At 39.6% G+C, this 19,582-nt stretch overlaps 2 protein-coding genes across 6 annotated transcripts in view; both read right to left on the bottom strand.

The window, feature by feature from the left end:
• Positions 1 to 394: 394 nt before the first annotated feature.
• On the bottom strand, positions 395 to 10,316 carry LEPROT (leptin receptor overlapping transcript). Its single transcript, XM_081011874.1, has 4 exons — positions 10,182 to 10,316; positions 8,370 to 8,445; positions 6,969 to 7,155; positions 395 to 2,403 (listed from the first exon to the last, which is right to left on the bottom strand). The coding sequence occupies exons 1-4, from the start codon at positions 10,195 to 10,197 to the stop codon at positions 2,287 to 2,289; spliced, it is 396 nt and encodes a 131-aa protein (XP_080868000.1). The 5' UTR covers positions 10,198 to 10,316; the 3' UTR covers positions 395 to 2,286.
• Positions 10,317 to 12,566: 2,250 nt separating this feature from the next.
• DNAJC6 (DnaJ heat shock protein family (Hsp40) member C6) overlaps positions 12,567 to 19,582 on the bottom strand; it is a 49,179-nt gene continuing 42,163 nt past the window's right edge. For all 5 annotated transcript variants that reach the window (XM_081011747.1, XM_081011743.1, XM_081011744.1 and 2 more), the window contains 4 exons: positions 17,982 to 18,248; positions 17,023 to 17,168; positions 15,556 to 15,732; positions 12,567 to 14,564 (listed from right to left, as the gene is read on the bottom strand). In XM_081011747.1, coding sequence (XP_080867873.1) covers positions 14,463 to 14,564; positions 15,556 to 15,732; positions 17,023 to 17,168; positions 17,982 to 18,248 — 692 coding nt within the window. In that variant the 3' untranslated portion in view covers positions 12,567 to 14,462. The remainder of the gene's footprint in view (positions 14,565 to 15,555; positions 15,733 to 17,022; positions 17,169 to 17,981; positions 18,249 to 19,582) is intronic.

The following is a 19,582-nucleotide window of genomic DNA, read 5'->3' as shown; positions in this document are numbered from 1 at the left end:
TCTGCTGAAAATAAGAAAATCTTAAATTGCATCTTCACTTGATTGTAGACCCAAATGTGCCATTAAATGTAATTAGAACCTGTTTGTGTTGCATTAAAGGCAAGTTTAGATAAACAGTTCTTATAAGGTTTCTCTTGTCAGAAGTGATAAGTGCCAAACATTATATAATGGGAAGTACTTTTAACTGAGCTTGTTATGTTTACTAGGCAAAAACTGCTGCCCACATTGGTAGAGCCATGTCTTTTGGGGAATTTCATTTTACTGCACTTACAGTAAGTTTTTTACTTGCATTTATATTTTACTTTCCACAGATCAAGGTCAGTGCAGTCCTTACTTCTTTTAATTTGTTATAAAATCAAAAGGGACACAATAATTCAGAAGACACGCCACAAAAAAGACTTTGAAGTAAAATTTTATTGAGTTTTTAAAAAATACATTCACAAATGTATTCGAATACTGTGCAATTCCAGTACTTCAAATGACATAAATTACAAAGGTTACAAAAGTTCATATATGCTGTATATGAAACATCGTCAACAAGAGAATGCAAAGCAATATTTATCAAATACATGCAGCATGGCTTTGATGCACATGCCTCCTGCAGAACACAATAATCTTGGAGAAAGGCACTTTGGAGTAAGATTACTATGAGTATTTAGGGTACCACAATTTTTTTTTTTTTTTTTTTTTTTTTACTATATAATGAAAATCGCTAACAGGTCACAGATACTGGGAGGATGACAAGCTTGGAGCCAAATAATATCAGGCTCACAGGAACCTTTATAACCCTTGCAATAACTCTTATTTCACACCACCACAAATAGTAATTTGAGTTTGCACATTAAATGGGGGGTGGGAACTTTCATCACTATATCTCACCTATAAAATAACTTGTGTTCCCACTTTAAAGAGTAAAGCACCTTTTAGAACAGAGATGGCAAAACCTATCTCCTTTTGAAGGTCACACTCGGTCAAGGTGGGTGCGACCAAAGTCAGTTTTGGAGGGGCAGATCCCAAAGCAAGGCAAGGCACACTCTTTTGAATACCCATATTAAATCAGGTTGAAGGCCCTGTGAAATAAGGCCAGAGGCTGCGGGAAACCCACCCCTGCGCCAGAAAGTGAACATTATCATTTGCCTTTATCATGCCACCTTTAAAAAGGTGTGTTCTGTATTATCTGAAAATGATGGTGAAAGACAGACTTTTGGAACACCAGGAAAAGAAGATCAAAGCTAAATTTCTATTCCTTCTCTCTTTTTTTGCTGCAGCATAATTTATAAGGCAACTTCACAACCTAACCCTATGCATGTTGACTCAGGAGTAAATCCCACTGTCTTCAGTAGAATAAACTTGTGTCTGGGTTACTCCCAAGCAAACGTGTAGAGGAGGGCAGCGTTAATTTTTCATACCTCTACTCTTACCAGAGCTAAAACTACTTTTAAAATTAATTATCTCAAAACTTCCAGCAACACAGAATAGAACTGTCAATGCATGAAATGCATCTGCAGGATTGTATCCCATTTTCTCACTCATGCAAAAGCTCTTCAAGACTGTATTCAAAGCATTACAAACCCTGAGTAATTCAAGAGTCAAATAGTCTGAGTATTTTACAAACATTACCATTAAAATGTCTTTGTGCTATTGTCATGAAGAAATGCTTACTACAGTTATTTCAGCACTTTGGCAAAATGAAACTCTTTTTTTGCATTTGATATACTTTCAATACCTTTTTTTCTGTACGTCAGGATTGTTTTGTTTTTAAAAAGCAAATGTTGTATCAAATTTAAGTGTTGAAATGAAACTCCACATCACTACAAATCCATCTAACCTGCAAGACAGACCCAATTTGCAAAATGTATGTTGCAGTCCAAAAAATTCTCACAAATTGCAGCAAGTTGCATGTATCCAACTAAATACAAAGACTAGTACTTAAAAGGCAGTACATTTACCCTGTGTTAGGCTGGCACCAGATACAAAAAGCGGACCCATATCCAATAGTGCATGGTTTCTCCCATTGGTTTTGGACTACAACTCCCATCATCCCTAGCTAGCAGGACCAGTGGTCAAGGATGATGGGAATTGTAGTCCAAAAACAGCTGGAGATCCAAGTTTGGGAAGCCTTGAAATAGTGTAAAGCTATTAATGCATGCAAATAATATATGTCATCATATGCGTATGCGTGTATACACATACATACATACATACAATGTACTCTAAGATCCGTGTCATAGTAAAGCTCCTTGTAAGCCCTAAAGTGCAGATCCATATGAAAATCCATAGTGAAGTCTACCACTGTTCCCAGGAAAAATCATCTCCTCTTCCAAATAGAACAAAAAAGCCTAAAATGGTAATGAAAATTACTGCATTTCCAGCCAGAACAAGGCAACAAGCTCCCCACTTGATCTGAAATACAAAGTGAATAAGAAGAAAGATTTACTCTCTATTCATTGATAGAAAATGCACCCTACTTTGAGCATTAGACACATACAAAGAAATACAACATCAGGATGCTAAAAGCGCTTACGATCAAACAGTAAATTTTGAGTACCAAGCAAACTAATGTAATCTGAAATTGTTACATACCTAAGTAGTCATTACAGGAACTAATTAAACATTTCGCTAAAATGCAGTGATATATATATAAACAATTATTTGTCCTTTATGAGTACAGTAAAACTGGTCGAGATAGCAGTTCATGAAAAGTTTACAAGATGTTCAGTGATAATTTTTCAAGCTCATCCACAATGGAAGGGGAAAATAATTTAGAGTAATTTAGCGGCAGCCTGCCATAGTCTTCTCAAAAGAGCAAATTAAAAGTCTGCCCCCATTACTAGAACTATGAAGGCCTGGAAATCCCATTGTCCACACATTGCTTCTCTTTGCCACCTTGGCCAAACTAATATTTGGGTGAAACTGATAAAATAAAGACAAATATGACATCATTTATCTTTGAATTGTGAGTAAAATGGTTTTGAAAAGACAATGTTTTAAAATAATATTAAAAAGAATTTACACTTGTAAATCTCTTACAGTTAAAATAAATTTAAACTGTTATGTTATTATTCCATTGTTATTGCTCTAGATTACTAATAGGGCAATCCTCCATCTGTCTACTCAAAAATAAGTCCCATGAATTCAATAGTGCTTGCTCCCAGAAAAATGGGCATAGGATTACAGGTCCACCAAGCATTATTCTCAGAACTTGGTGCTGGAAAACTACTTTCAAATGGAAGTATATACAACAACTCTGGTCAACCTGGGAACATTGAGTTCCTGCAACAAGGAAGGCAGAAAGACGTTTGGACAACACAGTCACTAATCTCTTGTGCTTCTCAATGAGCCTTCGATTCCTGATCTTGTGCATCAGGGGACGCACACCAATATTGTTTGAAAACATGCAAACTATTAAGCAAAAAGCAGACATGGAAGATTGAGAGCAATGATCAAAGGAAGCAGCCCATTTTTAAAAGTTGATGATATAAACTTTATAGTAACCCTGCTTGGCTCAATATACATATTAATGCTACTTCTTGATTATATTATAGGTTTTCTGAACTTTCTAAAAATATGCAAGTTTTTTAAAAAATAAAAATAAAATGGTATTATTACTGCTAGCAGCCTTTTTTATATAAAAGCACCTAAAAAAGCTAGAAGCTGTAAAATGATTGTAGTAAACAAAATGTAGGTTTTATTACATGGTTTTATTATTTGTTAAAGTTATAGACCCATAACACAAACTCGGTACTTTCTACCACAGTATTTTATTTAAGTTTTCTCAACTAACAAAAACTAAGATATACCTAAATACCTTTGGAAGCAGTAACTTTCAAAATTCTATCTCTAGCACTGGCACTATTGAGAAATATTGTTTCAATACAATTGATGCTGCAAACCTATAAAGATCTACTGTACTTCGGAGCAAATAAGTCTCATAGAACTCTGTGCAGCTTACTTCAAAGCACTGTGCTGCGTAGCACTTATATTTTTACATTTCATAAATATGCCACATAGATCAGCAAATAAAATTCTATTGGCTTAGCCATTATTCACTTTAAGCTCTTCCAGTAAAGTAATTTTGGGTTTTATATGTATTGTACAGATTTTCTTTCACCAAAAACCTGTAAAAATGTTCCTCCCACCCATGGTTTCTGCATTTCCAGATGTTTAACAATCTTCAACCTTTAGCAAAACATTGTTTGGTAAGAAAAGGAATTAGAGCTCTCTCTAGTGGTCGGACTGTATTATTTATTCTTATTTAACATTCTTAAAAAGAGAAATGGACTAAGTATACAGAAGATGTATACAGTCATACCTCGGGTTACGAACGCAGCGGATTGTGCGTTTTCGGGTTGCGGACCGCGGCGAACCCGGAAGTACCAGAGCAGGTCACTTCCGGGTTTCGGCGCTCACGCAGAAACTCAAAATTACATCGCGCGCGTGCGCAGATGCGGCGCTGCGGGTTGTGAACGTGCCTCCCGCACAGATCACGTTTGTAAACCCAAGGTATGACTGTAGTACTACTACTGGAAAATAAATTAGATAAGATCTTGGAAAGGAGAATTCTAGACATAACAAGTTTATGAAACCTCAACTAAGGGCTCGGGAGAAGGAAACCAGGGAGAATACTAGTAGATATGAGAAAGATGTAAATATATCTTTACGTGCTTCTGTTCTGGTAACACAGCACTGTGGCTTAATCATTAAGGCAAAGTCAAGTGCACTAACAAAAAACAAAAAAAAGTTTGTTCATCTTAACCTGTCCTATTAAACTCCCAAAGTGAATGAGAGCAAACAGAACAGTAAACAAGATAGAAATGTAAATTGGGTGAAACAGACTGTTCACCATTTGTGAATGGGAGGGATGTTTTAAGAACAGTGAGCAGGAGACTGGAGTTTCAAAGGATTTCTAACTGGACACTGCAAGCAAGACAGCCAGCATCACCAAGCATTCTGCTGCCCAGTATGGCTGTCCTTAACCCAGTATGGTTGTCATTAGCCTATCTTGTCACAGGCAACCAACAGGGGAAGGAGAACAGAGCACAATAACAACATGCAAGGGCAGCAGCTCTCGCCTACTGATGCTGCTGAACTCACTCCTGCTGGTATGGAAGTGGATAGAGAGGAATACCTGAATGAAAGCCAAAACAGCATCTGCAATAGCTAACACAAACACCAAAAAATAATTCATTAAAGCAGGTAATAGTTCACTTTCTTAAAGCATGGAAGGTGAGCAACTGCAGATATCAGTAATCGCAACATGTAGCACCTCCTTCTACCTTCCTGCTCTCTGTGGATTTGGAAAAGTTGCCAAGCAGATAATGGAAAGCAGTATGAAGTCCTGCTATGCATACTTGCAAGCACAGGTGGGCATATAAAGGAGCTCCCGTCATCAAAGCCAGACAATGCAATCTGGTGTGTGTTAACTACGCCTAAACCGCCATAAGTTCAGCTAGGTGTTTACACTCCTCTAGGCTGCAGCTAGAAAACATTTACTGCAGAGATTTCAGAATTCCATCCGCACAACCAGTGGTTTATTCACGTGAAAACCTTATTGCGAAATAAAGTTTTCAAAAGGAAACAAACCAGAATGCATGTAAACATGTAGACCACTAAAAACTTATCAGTCTGCTTCAGTCTGAGGGCAAAATGGGGGTTCAGCCAAGTGCACTTAAGAAGCCCTCTTCAGGCCTTAACACTAAACACATGAAGGTCAGGAGTGAAGGAGCTGACATCTGCATGTACACACACACACACACAGAGAGAGAGAGAGAGAGAGAGAGAGAGAGAGAGAGAGAGAGAGAGAGAGAGCACAGCTCACTACAAACTTTTTGCCCTCTCGTGTTCAGGCTGGATTCCCAGAGACAATATGAATAAGGAAGTTATTAGCATCTGTGTCTGCCTCACACCCAGCACTTTTCTTTCAACACTGGCTGAGTCAGCTACAATCACAGTCATTCACAGTACCTCTGGGCTCCATCCCCAGTGCATGTCAGGGTCTGAGCCCAGAGATATGGGACTAAAGAAATTAATGGCACTAACAGCAACTTCCTCATTCAGAACTGTAACTGCAAGGGCAGGGCAAATCCAAGGCTGTTCGGCTTGGGCTACAAGTTCAAAGGGGGGGCTTATATTTAGTCACTTGTTAATTTTTTGGCATTTGACAACTTGCTTTTATGCACACTGGACCTAAATGTGACACTATCACACAGCTGAAAATTTAAGCAAGAGGTGATTTGGTAAAAGGCATATGTTAGAAGCAGCATTTGTTAAATAACTTACTTAACACTGCACTCTTTTTAGTGCTTTTTATGTTTTCATGTATTGACATTTTGATATTATGGCTGGGCACCTCAAGAACCAGAAGCATCCAGGCCTCTCTGGATTCCTGAGAGGGCCTGGAAAAGTGTTGGGATAACTTTCTTTATCCTCAGTTACTCTGGGTCCTACCCCTCAACTGAGAAGTTAGAAGTGGCTTCACCCAGTATTTCTATTTACAGTGCTGAGCAATTATTTTTTTTAATGTAAACTTTTCTTTTAAAAAAAGGGGGCAGCAGCGTCACTCACAGTGACATTTGTGAAATTATGCTTGGTGCTGTGTCTGGTTTACTGTGAGCAGCAACTTAACCAGAAGACATTATTAAGATGACTCATTTTGTGAAGTGTTTATCTGCAAGGCAATGTGCCATACACCAGAAAAACAGGGCGTGGGATTTACCTAATGACTCTCATCAGAAGAAGCCCTGTGCAAGGACTTCTGCTTGAGCACCAAGCTTCCTCCCCCCAAAAATTTGACTGAATGTGAGGGAACAGCATACAGGGGAAAGATTTGGGGGGGGGGGTCCATTCCATCTGGCAAGCCGAAATGCTTGTGCTAATGGAGCAATCAGAAGAGTGGGATGTTGTATTTTGCCCAGGACTGTGAGGGGTCAAAAGGTGACATATAAACTTTTCTTGTGATAAGACCTTACCACTTCAACGCGTGCAAGGATAATAGGAAACGCAAAGGCAGAAACCACAATTCCAGTCGTGAAGAAACATGCCAGCTCCCTGCAGGCACTGCTTGCGGCATCAGTATCATCGCTTACTCTTTTTGTGATGAAGTGGGGAATAGGACTTATGAAGTAAAATATCAAAACAAATAAAGGCCAGTAAACGCTGCAGAATGACAAACACAAAAGATGAGAGAAGTTAATGCCGTTTAAAATGAATTTTATGCACAACCTATTATCATCCTCTGAAATCGTAACAGCTGAGCACAGAAATATACACATAATTATATACAGTGGAACCTCAGGTTACGTACTGTCCCCTTTGCAAATACTTCAGGATACGCACGCGACAAACCCGGAAGTAACGGAAAGATTTCCGCCACCCGCACCTATGCAGAAGCGGATTACGGTCACGCACGCCTGCGCAGAACAGGCGCCTCTGGATGCAAATGTTTCGGGGTAAGAATGGACCTCCGCAACTAATTAAATTCATATCCAGACGTACCAATGTACATAGGAAAAAGTCACTGAAGTATAAATCTAGGGCCATATACATTTGTTCTTCCACTCACTTCAGGATACTCAGTTTTCCAGCCCAATTGCATTTTCTTCCTCCTCCCTTCTTTGCCCCTTGTTTTCTGCAGTTTCATCTCTTTAAAGAAAGGGTAAAGGACCCCTGGATGGTTGAGTCCAGTCAAAGGTGACTATGGGGTTACGGCGCTCATCTCGCTTTCAGGCCGAGGGAGCTGACGTTTGTCCACAGACAGCTTTCCAGGTCATGTGGCCAGCATGACTGCTTCTGGTGCAACAGGACACCGTGACGGAAAACAGAGCGCATGGGAACGCAGTTTACCTTCCCACTGCAGTGATACCCATTTATCCACTTGCACTGGCATGCTTTTGAACTGCAAGGTTGGCAGGAGCTGGGACAGAGCTCACCCTGTCGCAGGGATTCGAAACGCCGACCTTCTGATCAGCAAGCCCAAGAGGCTCAGTGGTTTAGACCACAGCGCCACCCGCATCCCTTGTCATCTCCTATCTCCGTATCAGCTCAGATTCTAATTTGTGAACCTTTTAGCATTCTACTGCATCTTCTCTGACATACCAACTTCTATTCCTCAACACCCACTGCTTTAGCAAAGGTTTACCAAACTACCCTCATTTTCCTTCTCAGCTGTCAGACTGCTCTCCCACACATTAAGCCCGTTACAATCTCTGATGCCGCTCATTTCCCTCAATCATCCGAAAGGCGTAAGAATGAAAAAAGAATTCAACCTGCGTTCATAAACCGCTTGTTTAAGGATTTCATTCCAAATAAGCATGCTTAGAACCATCACACAACATAGAACAGTGATATATCTCGTATTAATTCAGTCTTACCCGTAACTTTCCAGTGCACACCCCAATACAAGAAACGTCAGACCCATAGCTCCAGTGAACGATAAGCCAACCAGGGCTACACAAGTGGAAATAAAAAGAATGACATCACTAACACGCTTAACATTCATTTGTACAATCACAGTCTGTGCAGTTTAATTCACAAAGTGATCCAACATTGCAGTTAAAGGTGTAGCCTCCTGATACAGCAGATGTTCGATCTCAAGAGGTGGTCAGAATTCAGGCTTGTTGGATCTACTTTGTTTTTTACTGGAACTCCAATCAGAGCCAATTAAAAACAAAAAAGTTAGAATTAAATACCAAAGTGCCTCCTGAACCTAGGAATTTCTTTCTAGTACCAGAACATAACTGAGCCCACAGTCATTTCATGTAAAAAAAATCCACTCCTGGCTAGCTTTCTTCATTTCAGCAGCCTACATAGGGGTGGAGTGGAAATCACCTTGTTGCTGCCATTAGTAATCTAATGCATATCACCCAGAGATCTACCAGTATATTCTGATCTACCTTAAGAATATGAGGAGCCTGATGGATCAGACCAATGCCCCAACATCCTCTTCAGTGGCCAATGGGATGCCTATGGGAAGCCCAGAACCAGGACCTGGGTGCAAGAGCTCTCCCCGCCACCACCACCACTTGCTAGTATCCACTGACAGCCTGATTCTCCATGAATTTGTCTTCTCTTCCTTAAGTTATCCCAAATTGGTGGCGGTCACTACTTCTTGCATTTAGACAAGCCTATCTGGATGCAGAGAAAGGCGAGGTAATTTCAATGCTTTAGTATTTTAACTTTTGTGTGTTTTAAAGTAGGGTTTGTTGAATTTTCCTTAATTTTACTGTTGTTGTTTTTTTTTTTTTGCAAACCACTTTGAAGATTGTGTTTTTACTATAAAGAGGTGTATAAATCTTATGAAGTAAGTAAATAACGTTTGTTTCACTTTCGACAGCCATACTTCCAGGATGGGACCCTCTTGCTGGAATTTTCTTTTTTTAAGGGCTTCACTGATCACTTAAATTATACTTCTGCAATTGGGATGGAGAGATTTTAAACTTGGTGAAGTACCACACTCCGCATGAGCTGTATACTCATTGCCTTGGTGACTACAATAAACAAAAAGTCCAAAAGTTTGTAATAACCAGTGCTTTTTTTCGGGGGGGGGGACGCACACCCCTAAAAATTTTGTGAATCTAAGTTTGACCTCCTTTGAGGGGCAGTATTTCAATGAGTAGGAAAATGAGAGTACCCATAAACATATTTTTTTTAGAAGAAAAGCACTGGTAAGAACTATAGTGGGTTTCTTTTTTTGCTTTCGAATCAAAACCGATCGCATGTAAAACAATGGTTTGGGGTAGGTCACAGCAGCTGGGAAAATTCCTGAACTTTTAAATAGGCTTCAAGGGAAAGGAATTTTCAGCAAAATGTGACCGGCCAGAGCCCTTCTCGGCAGTTGCTCCAGAGAAAAGAGCCCTGCCCTCGCCGGCGCCTCCGGATTCCCCACCCCGCGTGCTTCACATCCACACCCTGGAAAAGGGCGTAGGAAGGAGGAGAAAGAGACCCAGCGCCGGCGCAGTGCAAAAAGTTACGCTGCCCCAGAGAGAAGTCTGTTGTTGGCGACAACCGAGAGGGGGCTGCACAGCGAAAGGCTCCTTTAGCCGTATTTGCAGAGGAACTTTCCCCGGGCAGGGGCGGGAGCGAGGTAGCCATAGCGACGGCGGAGCGAGAGAGCCGCGCCGACGGAGAAAGCGGAGGGAGAGAGAAAGAGAGACAGAGGCGCGAGGAGAGAAGCGGCCCGATACCTTTAATCCCCGCCATGTCTCCTTTTCTTTTGCGGGGCGCCTTTTTTGCTCGCTCTCTCTTTCTCGCTGGACGACGAAGCAGAGGAGGCGGAGAATAATGTGTCGACTTCTTCCGCCTTCTGCTCACGTGGCTCCTGCTCTAACCCTTCCCCTTCTCACAGGGGGAAGGGAACAACAACAAAAAAGCAGCACTTTCTTTTTTTAAAAAAAGAAACTAAGACTCTTTTCACGCCTATGAGCTGCCTCAGGGCGGCGCCAAGGCAGTCGAAGTGAGGGGAATTTCCCTCAGAAATTCCCTCAGAAATGGCTTAAAATGCTGGTCCTGGTCCTCCTGCTGCTTGTGCCAGATGTTCAAACATCTTTTTGTGGATCCATCCCCCCGCATTTCCCTTTGCCCTCCCAGAGCATATTCGGATTGCAAAGGCTTGGGCGGCCTCTTATCTCACTTTCAGGGTCAAGCATAGGCCCCACAGAGCAAAAACTTTGGTTTTGAGGTCGGGCATGTGCTCGTCTGATATTAACTCCATCTTAAAAACAAAAACAACAAAAAACTTTAAATTGGTGTTTAGTCTGGGCTGCCATCCCAGACACTTCCCTGGGAGTAAGTCTCATGCGGTTAGCGGGGCCTACTTCAGAGCAGACAGACGTAGTAGGATGGCCCTGTTAGTAAAGCAAAGACCTCAGCAAGCAAGCGCCGTCATGCCAGCCATGCACAATTCATCACCTCAGTTTCGAAAGAAGTCAGTGGGAGTTTGTGGGCGTGCTGGTTTTTTCGCCCAAATAAATCGCACTTGTATGGATCCATTGATGTAGATCCATTTCCAGCGAGGGTAAGTCTTTTGACTGCACACACCCATGGATACTGTGGTACCTCAGGTTACATATGCTTCAGGTTACAGACTCCGCTAACCCAGAAATAGTACCTCGGGTTAAGAACTTTGCTTCAGGATGAGAACAGAAATTGTGATCCGGCAGCGCGGCAGCAGCAGGAGGCCCCATTAGCTAAAGTGGTGCTTCAGGTTAAGAACAGTTTCAGGTTAAGAACGGACCTCCGGAACAAATTAAGTACTTAACCTGAGGTACCACTGTATTTAGAAATATGGGTGGCATCTGTACAGCCAGGGGTTTCCATTACTTAAATCAAGCGTTAAGCATTGTCTAATTAGTGCTCCTTGGGGTCCTCATGCATATTTATATACCCACACACCTTTCTAATTCATGCTTTCTACTGTTTCCTACTGCAATTTTCCCCGAAAGTGATTTCACCACAATGCCAATGTTTTGTATAAAGCAGACGCGCCAACCTGAATGAAATATTGTGGGGGCCCAGGTAAGCCCTGCACCGCATAATCAATCACATGACGCAGTGCACACACCCCCTCCATTTGAATAGAAATGCCCATCAACTTTGTGGGGGCCTGGCTCCCTCAAATATTTTATTGTGGGGGCTCCCAGGAGTTGACTTCTATGGTATAAAGCTGGGAGACATGGCAGCTAGAAGCATTTTTGCATTCAGTAAAACACATATTCTATAATGTTAGACGCAAGTTCAGAAAGAGGAGCAATAGTTTTAAGTTTATATAAGAATGAAGTCATTTGCTCCTCTCAGCATATAAAAATGACTTACAGCTGCATTTCTATCTATTCTTTCTTACCCAGGAGTAAACTCCACTGAACTCAATGGGACTTACTCCTATGAAGACATATAGGATAGTACTGTAAGGTAACACAAGAGAGTACATTCAGGAACAGGTTATTCAGTCCCATGGAGTAGTGGGTTTATTTTCTTTCACCTGCTACAGCAGCCTCAGTATCAATATACTTAATAACATCCCCTTTGAAGGCGCTTTGTCTTCCTCTGCATAGGATAAAATACAAATAAAAAGGACTGAAAGTTCTTTCACCTTTTTAATATATATACAAATGCTTTCAACCAGTCACAGTTCATTGAGTATACTGCATATTTACAAAAAAGAGAGATTATAATAGTGGTTTTAGTCAGAACAGTAAACCTGAACATTGACGAGCAGATAGGACCAAAAGGAAAAGGAAAAGCCCTTTTGAGTTCAGTAGTTTTGACACATAGGTCTCACTTTCATGCACCATTGAAAGCACTGCAGTTAGAGAAGGTGTTTAAGTTGGGTAAGTTTTTTTCCTTTTTACTGAACTAGATGAAGCTTAAATGATATATTTATTTTGTTAAAATTTGAATTTATCCTGGGCTTTTAAAAAAAGATCTATTAGTCTGATGCACAAAGCTAATGTTATTTTTGTAATTTCAAAAACTGATGCTACATTAACTGAATCCATTTATATTTCATAAGCATAATTCACACAATATCTGCAGAAGTGAATGAAGGATTAAAACAAGTCACTGGAACATGATTCACATTTCAAAATGTTTTTAATAGACAAGCACATACTTGATCAAAACATTTCATAATATGTTAATAAATAACATCCAGTTTGTTATAGTTGTTCAAACGTCTTAATATCTTGTACATATAAAAAGGAGAGCTTGGTGTTTTGTTTCACATTGGCAGTAATGGCAATAAATAATGGATCAATACAACAAAAAGATGGCATTTAATATAAAAATAAACATAGGCTGGTGGACATGCTGTATCTGCAGAAAAGGGTTTCCCACTATAAAGAAAATAGAACAACAGAAAACAGATTGTCTTAAAACACCAATTTGACCAAGATTTTCACGTCATCTAGAGAGTTTTCCCTGCATGTGGAAACCTTTTTGTCCACCTGTTGAACATCAAAAAGGCAGATGCATGTTACCATTTCCCCCCATACAGTGACTATTGTAGCTACTATTCAACAGCTCCATGAAGAAATCGGCTGCATAATGGGATCCAATGTTTAATGGAGTCAAGTGGCACGATGCCTTCAACAGCCTGTAGATACTTGGTTTTCAAGAAATATATCGAATCAGCATCTATAAACACATTGGACCTCTATAAACAACCAAGTTTCACATGGCTGTTGCTGCACGTTGACTTAACTATCAACTGCTTGAAGGAGAGGAGACCAGATAATATTAATCTACCCCATGCAAGCCAGAGACCAGATTTCATTCAGGAAATGTCAATAAATAAAACTCCCATTATAAGTTTCTCTGCAAAAGGAGAAACAGTTCAAAGTGCTATGTAAAATTAGTTTCATTAGATGAGAGAACATACTTTTGTTTTATCATCAGATACCATAATGTGAATATATGAACATTATTGCTTACTGGGCCAATATAACTTTAGTAAGTAAGTAAATTTTCGTATTTTTTGCTCACCTCAGATCTTACAAAACTACATGAACATAGTAAGTTACCTATAGAAGTCCAGAAGTTGAGGCTACATGGTAACATTAGCTTGTGTTCACAAATGTTCTGGAAAAACTGGATATTTGATTCAATTTAAATATACAATTTGAATCAATTAAGAACATAACTTCACAATGCTGAAGAAGGCAGCAAAGTTTGTTTCAGAGGCAGGTTTCAAAGTGTTTTTTAACTGGGAATTTTTTTGCAAGGTATTCTTGCACCCTTACTTTAATAATAATGAACAGCAAACAACTTTAGTGGTCTGTTGATTTGGGATAATGCTTCAACAGGCTTTTGCATGTTAATAAATAAATAATAATTTAAAGACACTTCCCAAATTCTTTGTTGGTGTAAAATGTCTAGCTGTCTGCTTGTCTGAAACACGAAATACAGTACTATGTTTAAGGCAGCAGTAAGTTGCCAAAGACATATCCAGTTGCCTAGCTGTCATATTAAAAAAAAGAAACACTACAAGAAGTAATTGAAGGGTCAAATTATTATGAGAGTTTAGTGTACAGCAAATAACCACATATGAACATCCTTATGCTTTGTTTTGACAAAGCTTGTCCTGGATACAAACTTTCAAAGACTAAGCCACATTCCTAGTGACACAGCATCTATTTGGTTCGTAGTGAGAGAGACCATTCATTTCACCTCACTTGTTCCAAGACAAGCAATCCCAGTTTTCTAGAATGCAACCTTACCTACCCTGTTTATACCTGAAAGAACACTATAAGATTAACTTCTAGAACTCCTCTCTTTGCATCTGTAATTCATGGCATACGTAAGGAGCAGCCTCCATACCTTCCCGTTCTCCATACGAAAGGTTTTAGTGTTAGGGCTAGTCTTATTTTTTTCCAAATTTCCAGCCAGATACTAATTCAGCTGTGAAAATCTTGTGGCAAGGAACTATATGAGCACTAGCACAGGTCTACAGCAATGTCTGAGGAAGTACGCTAATACAAGGGCTTTTGGCCTTGGTTTTCAAATTCTGACCAGGCATCATTGAGCTCCATAAAAATCATCTTTGCATATTGTTCATATGGCTGCCCCGTAGCCTACAAGAAAGCAAAACAAGATACATCACAAACATATTAAAATAAGCTTAAAGATGACACTGTTCATACAGAAAGTCAATAGCAGAGTGTAGGTATAATTTACGCTTATCATAGAAGAGCAAGCATGCTGAAAAGGGTGGCATGAAACCCTGAATTAACCCAGAATAGTTATGAGTTGACAAAAATCTTTTCTAGCCTATATCCCCACATCTACTTATCAGGTATTTGTAGATTAAAAGAAACAGTCAACATAGTATAAAGTTTTCCTACCTAGCTGCCTAGAGGCAATTCTTACTCATAAAAGGCAAGCATATCTTTGATCTGTGCATACATGTTTTTTTTTTTTGCAGCATTTACCCTGGGGTAATAGGGTATGTTTTAATGACACTATAGAAGTAGGTTGTGGTTGCTCCTGGTACATATTCACTTGCCTTTAGTGAATAAGCTTTATTGCAATCTGTAGTTCTTATGGAGATAGACTTACAACTTCCAATAGGCCGGCGTAGTATTTACCTATTGATATAGTTTTGAGCTATAAAGTAATGTTGTTCACCATGACCTCACATCTTGCCCACACAATCTATCAACATTTCCCCTTGTTTAATTTTTTCCAGACCCATCAGACTTTAATTCTTAGCCTAAGCATATCAGTTTTATGAACCACAGTTTTTATTTTAAAACATTTTTTTTGCTGCAAAACTTAAACCAGAAACATAATTAGTAAACATGCAAGGTCTTATTATTTTCATTCACTTGACTGAGCCATATCACATTTTCAGACTATTTCTGAAATTATCCCAATAAACTTTCCCTAAGCTCCCACACAACTGGTAATAATTGCTACACCAAAGATTTTCAGTGAACTGCAGTGACTCTTCGCTCCGTATTGTTTTAAAGTGATAATGGTGAAAGTAATTGCAGGGATGGATCAAGTAGGAATCATTAAACGAGTACATGAGGTAACAGATTAACATAAAATATTATTACTTACTTTATCAGGATGCACAACAAGCACTGCTCTCCGGTAAACCTTCTTTACTTGCTCTGGAGTAACAAGATCTGCCATGCCCACAGGTTTCCATTTTGTCTCTCCTTCCCATAGTACTGTGTGCATTGTGGACAACAAGGCTCTTATGTTTCTCTCCTTTCCTTCAATCCATTCAAGGATCTGTGAAAATAGATAATGTAGTACTAAACCAAACTGCAAGAGAATATCTATACTAGCATGAATACTTATTTGATTGGAACAGTTTATAGTTTGCTTCTTCCCAGTTTGCTTTGAATCTCAGAAAGACAGGAGATAGATATCATCAAATGGAAATGTCAAATTGTTACCTCCAAGAACAGATACATAAAACTGCTTCTGAATATGGAGATTCAGCTAGTATTGTTCTGTAACTCTCCAAATTAGAATTGTGGGATACATGGATATAGCTAGTGACCAAGGAAATTAGTGTGAATCACATGCCCAAGGATTCAACAATATAAATAGAATAAACTTAGCAAAATAAATATTAGGTAACTTATATACATAATTCATAATCCTCCAAATGAAAGACTTGTACCGTTATTGGGACAGACCCTATTTAGTCCTTTATAAAAGATTAATGTCAGTTTAATTATAATAATTATTCATGAGTTTTTCTGGTAATCATTCCAACTAGTGATTAGTTGGAACCCACAGACCATATGAAGAGAGTTGGAACAGAAGGCATAGTGAGTTTTGCACTTATCTTCCATCTAAACACCTTCATTTGCCATAGTGATCACAGACCTTTTCACCCCTTAAACAGTAATTAGAAAAGAGCAAAATGGGTTTAGAGACCCCCCATGGCCAAAGCCATTGCTGGGAGAAGCTGGGCTAAGTGGGCTTAGCCCCCCACCGCCCCCGCCCCCCACACCTTGTTGAAGGGTTTGAAGCTGGCTGATTATGAAAAAGTGATGAGAGGGAATTAAGGTCTGAGGGAGCAGGCCAAAGGCCGCCCTTTTTCCTGATCCAGTCCTTGCTCCCCACACAGGTCAAGACCTAGAACCTGCATGCTGTTCTCTACTGCCAGAGATATTTCCAGGTAGCATGAGGGAAGAATGCATGCCAACTTTCACCCACACAGAGTTTAGGAGAACGGAGATGGGGGAACTGTTTTAATCCTTCTCCCACACTATTTTCCTGCACAAATAGGGAGTCTCTACCATCAAGACAGAGTCTTACCTACATTTAGACACAGTCCATCCCCACCTTCTCAGTTTTGAACAACCAGTTCCCTTGTGTGGATACTGAAGCTTTCTAGAAAAATATAGGCATGCAAAACCCAAATACTGACAAGGTCCTGTTACTGATCTTGGTATCATGCTTGCATCGTAAAACATCTCTGAAGTATTAAATATTCAACTATTATACAATCCAGTCAAAGCAAAATCTTGAACAATTTGGAAATCAAATCCAAAGCATTCAGCTTACTTTTAATTTTTCAGGGTCCATCTCCTTGGCCATTTCTTCTTTCCTCATTTCTGCTATTGTTCTTGGTCCCTTTCTGTCTTTGTGAGCATTAAAGCCTTGACCAGATAAGAGGTCTTCAAAATCAGCAGACACTTTTGGTTTGGATTCTTAATGGGAAAAAAGTATAGAGTGTTAAAAGGAAGTATTACTTGATTTAAGAAGATATAAATGTCACATTATTCTAAATACTTTACAAAATCATTCCGTACGATGCAGAGAAGTACATATGGGCATACCTGTATTTTTCCTCTGCAGCGCAAACAGAAGGAGTTTAAGCACTTTTATTCCCAACACCACCGTTGTGAGAAAGATGGCACATTCACCCCCCTGCTGAGTACAGGTCACTCTAAAAACACAAGTCACTTAGCACATCACCCTTTCTAAAGCATCCATGTACAAGCAGGATTTCCCAGTTGAATCTTACAAGTTTTGCTTGCCCATTTTGAACTTGAACTCACTCAGCAATTCAAACTGAATAAAATAGTGTGATAAATAAGAACTAGATGCCTTCTAACTATTTGCTCACGACATCTGTTAAATCTGACACCCACTAAGTTGATGCAGAACAAATTAGGGTGAAGCTGAACATTCTGGCAGATATGGGACTGCCACCAAATATGACAGCCCCTCTGAGTGAGTTTCTTTCTTCCTATCTTCCCAGTAGCATGAAAGATGCAAGGTCATAATGCTGCAGGTTTCCCCATCCCTATTCCACAGTGATGACAACGGTCAGGGCATGACATCATGTCTGCAATAATATCTAGTTCTTCACTTAAAACCAGAATGTCTAAATTAATTTCAAAACACATCGCCTGTATTATAGCTGACTGAATATTTTCAGCTTGGAAATACTCCACCTCTAGGCCTTCAAAACTACAAAACCGCATCGGAAGACTAAAAAGATCAAAAAATCAATTTACCAGAACTGCCTGATCCTTTTCCACGGTCATTTTGGCCACCGGGCGCTGCAGAAAAACTCACATTATAATTAGGCCTGTTCTGTGGAGAGGAATGTGGCATGCTTTGTTGGGGTTTTGTCTGTGATTGTGGCCAAGAGTATCCAGTGCCTTGTTGCCAGCTGCCTCCTCCCATTGGCTGAGGAGATGGTTTCTGTGGTGACCCCATAGGAGGAAATACTCCACCCATTCCTGTCGGTGTGCTGGGTTTGCTAGCGAAGGAAGGACAGCCTGAAACATGAAGCAAAGCATTTTGTGTTAATAATACTGCCTGTGTAATAGGAAAGCAGAATTACCAGTTGATATCTGGTAATTTCCTTACTAAGATTCAAAGGACTGCAGGTGGACCTGGGTCCAAGCACTGAGGCTTCCACCCATCCCTTCTATGTCTGAAGGTTGGAAAAGTGTTGCAGTGCAGCACAAGAAGCAAAAATAAAAACCTCTCAAGTCAATAAAGTCTCCAGGAAGCACTTTAGATATGCACACATAAATGTTTGGATTTCACCTACATCTATATATTCTTTTGTATACTTGTTAACAAAATCATTTAATATACAGATATTTAAATAAATATATATAAGCATTTAAAGAAGAATATTAGTAGCATTGGGTTATAGGTATATATTCCAATGTAGCATAGGGCAGGTGGAAACAACATAGCTTATATTGAAATGTGCTGCACCAGAAAACAGCAAATATGCATTTCTTGGAAGATTTGGCATAGATTAAACTTGTAAGTTACTCAAGAGTGTAAATACTGAATATAATTACATTCTGGAGCAGTCTACACAAATACAGATCACATATGATTACTCAACCTACTAATAATTGGGGGGGGGGGCAAAGAGAGAGAAAGAGATTACGTGTCATTCTTTTTCTCCAAGCTATCAGCAATTTGAAGGCTAAACACAACATTGTGCAAAATAAGCATAATGGTATTTTCACTTGCAGGCAGCAATTTCTGGATCAGAATGAAAATCCAATCAACACCAATGTCCTTAACAATTATTTTTTTTACAGAATTCAAAAGCTTCACCCATTTGTTTTGGTAAAGTACCACCAGAACTTTACCATTTCCACCATTTCCTCTGATCACATAAATATAGTAGAAACTATAGATTATTTAAAAATTGCCTTTTTGTTGCTTGTGGGGTTTTTTTGGCTGCTTGGTTTTTTTTACTTCAGATATTAATATTCTGCATATTCAACTTCTTTTTACTTAAAATCATGGAACCCCTTCAGTACTGCAGACTTTTCTTTTTTCAAAAAAAGAAGAAATAGCCACAAGTTGTTGCACTACGTGACATCAGACACATTTTCTGTTTTTGATCCTGCAGAGCAGCAGAACACCAGCAGAGGGAAGCAGGACACCTAATTTCAGAACCAATGTGAGGTTTGGACACATGAAGTGGTAAACAACAGGGAGCGGAGGTAATGCAAGCTGTTATTGTTATGGTAGAAATTAGGGGGCCAAGGAGGGAAGACGGAAGGGAAGCCTATTTAGAAAAAGGAGGAAAGACGAAAGCATCCCTTGAAGAAGGTACTTGCAAACAAGGCAGTGACCT

Source organism: Podarcis pityusensis, assembly GCF_964106645.2.
Source record: "Podarcis pityusensis genome assembly, chromosome: 6".
In the NCBI taxonomy this organism is placed as follows: domain Eukaryota; kingdom Metazoa; phylum Chordata; class Lepidosauria; order Squamata; family Lacertidae; genus Podarcis; species Podarcis pityusensis.
The sequence above is the reverse complement of the archived record's forward strand: the minus strand, read 5'-3'. Positions and strand labels throughout refer to the sequence as shown.

Excerpts from the sequence above, each read along its gene's own strand:
- LEPROT (XM_081011874.1), bottom strand. Across the intron at positions 7,156-8,369 it reads TGTGCACTGGAAAGTTACGG|CGTTTACTGGCCTTTATTTG; the intron begins GTAAGACTGAAT and ends GTCATTCTGCAG. Across the intron at positions 2,404-6,968 it reads TCCTTGCACGCGTTGAAGTG|ATCAAGTGGGGAGCTTGTTG; the intron begins GTAAGGTCTTAT and ends TTTGTATTTCAG.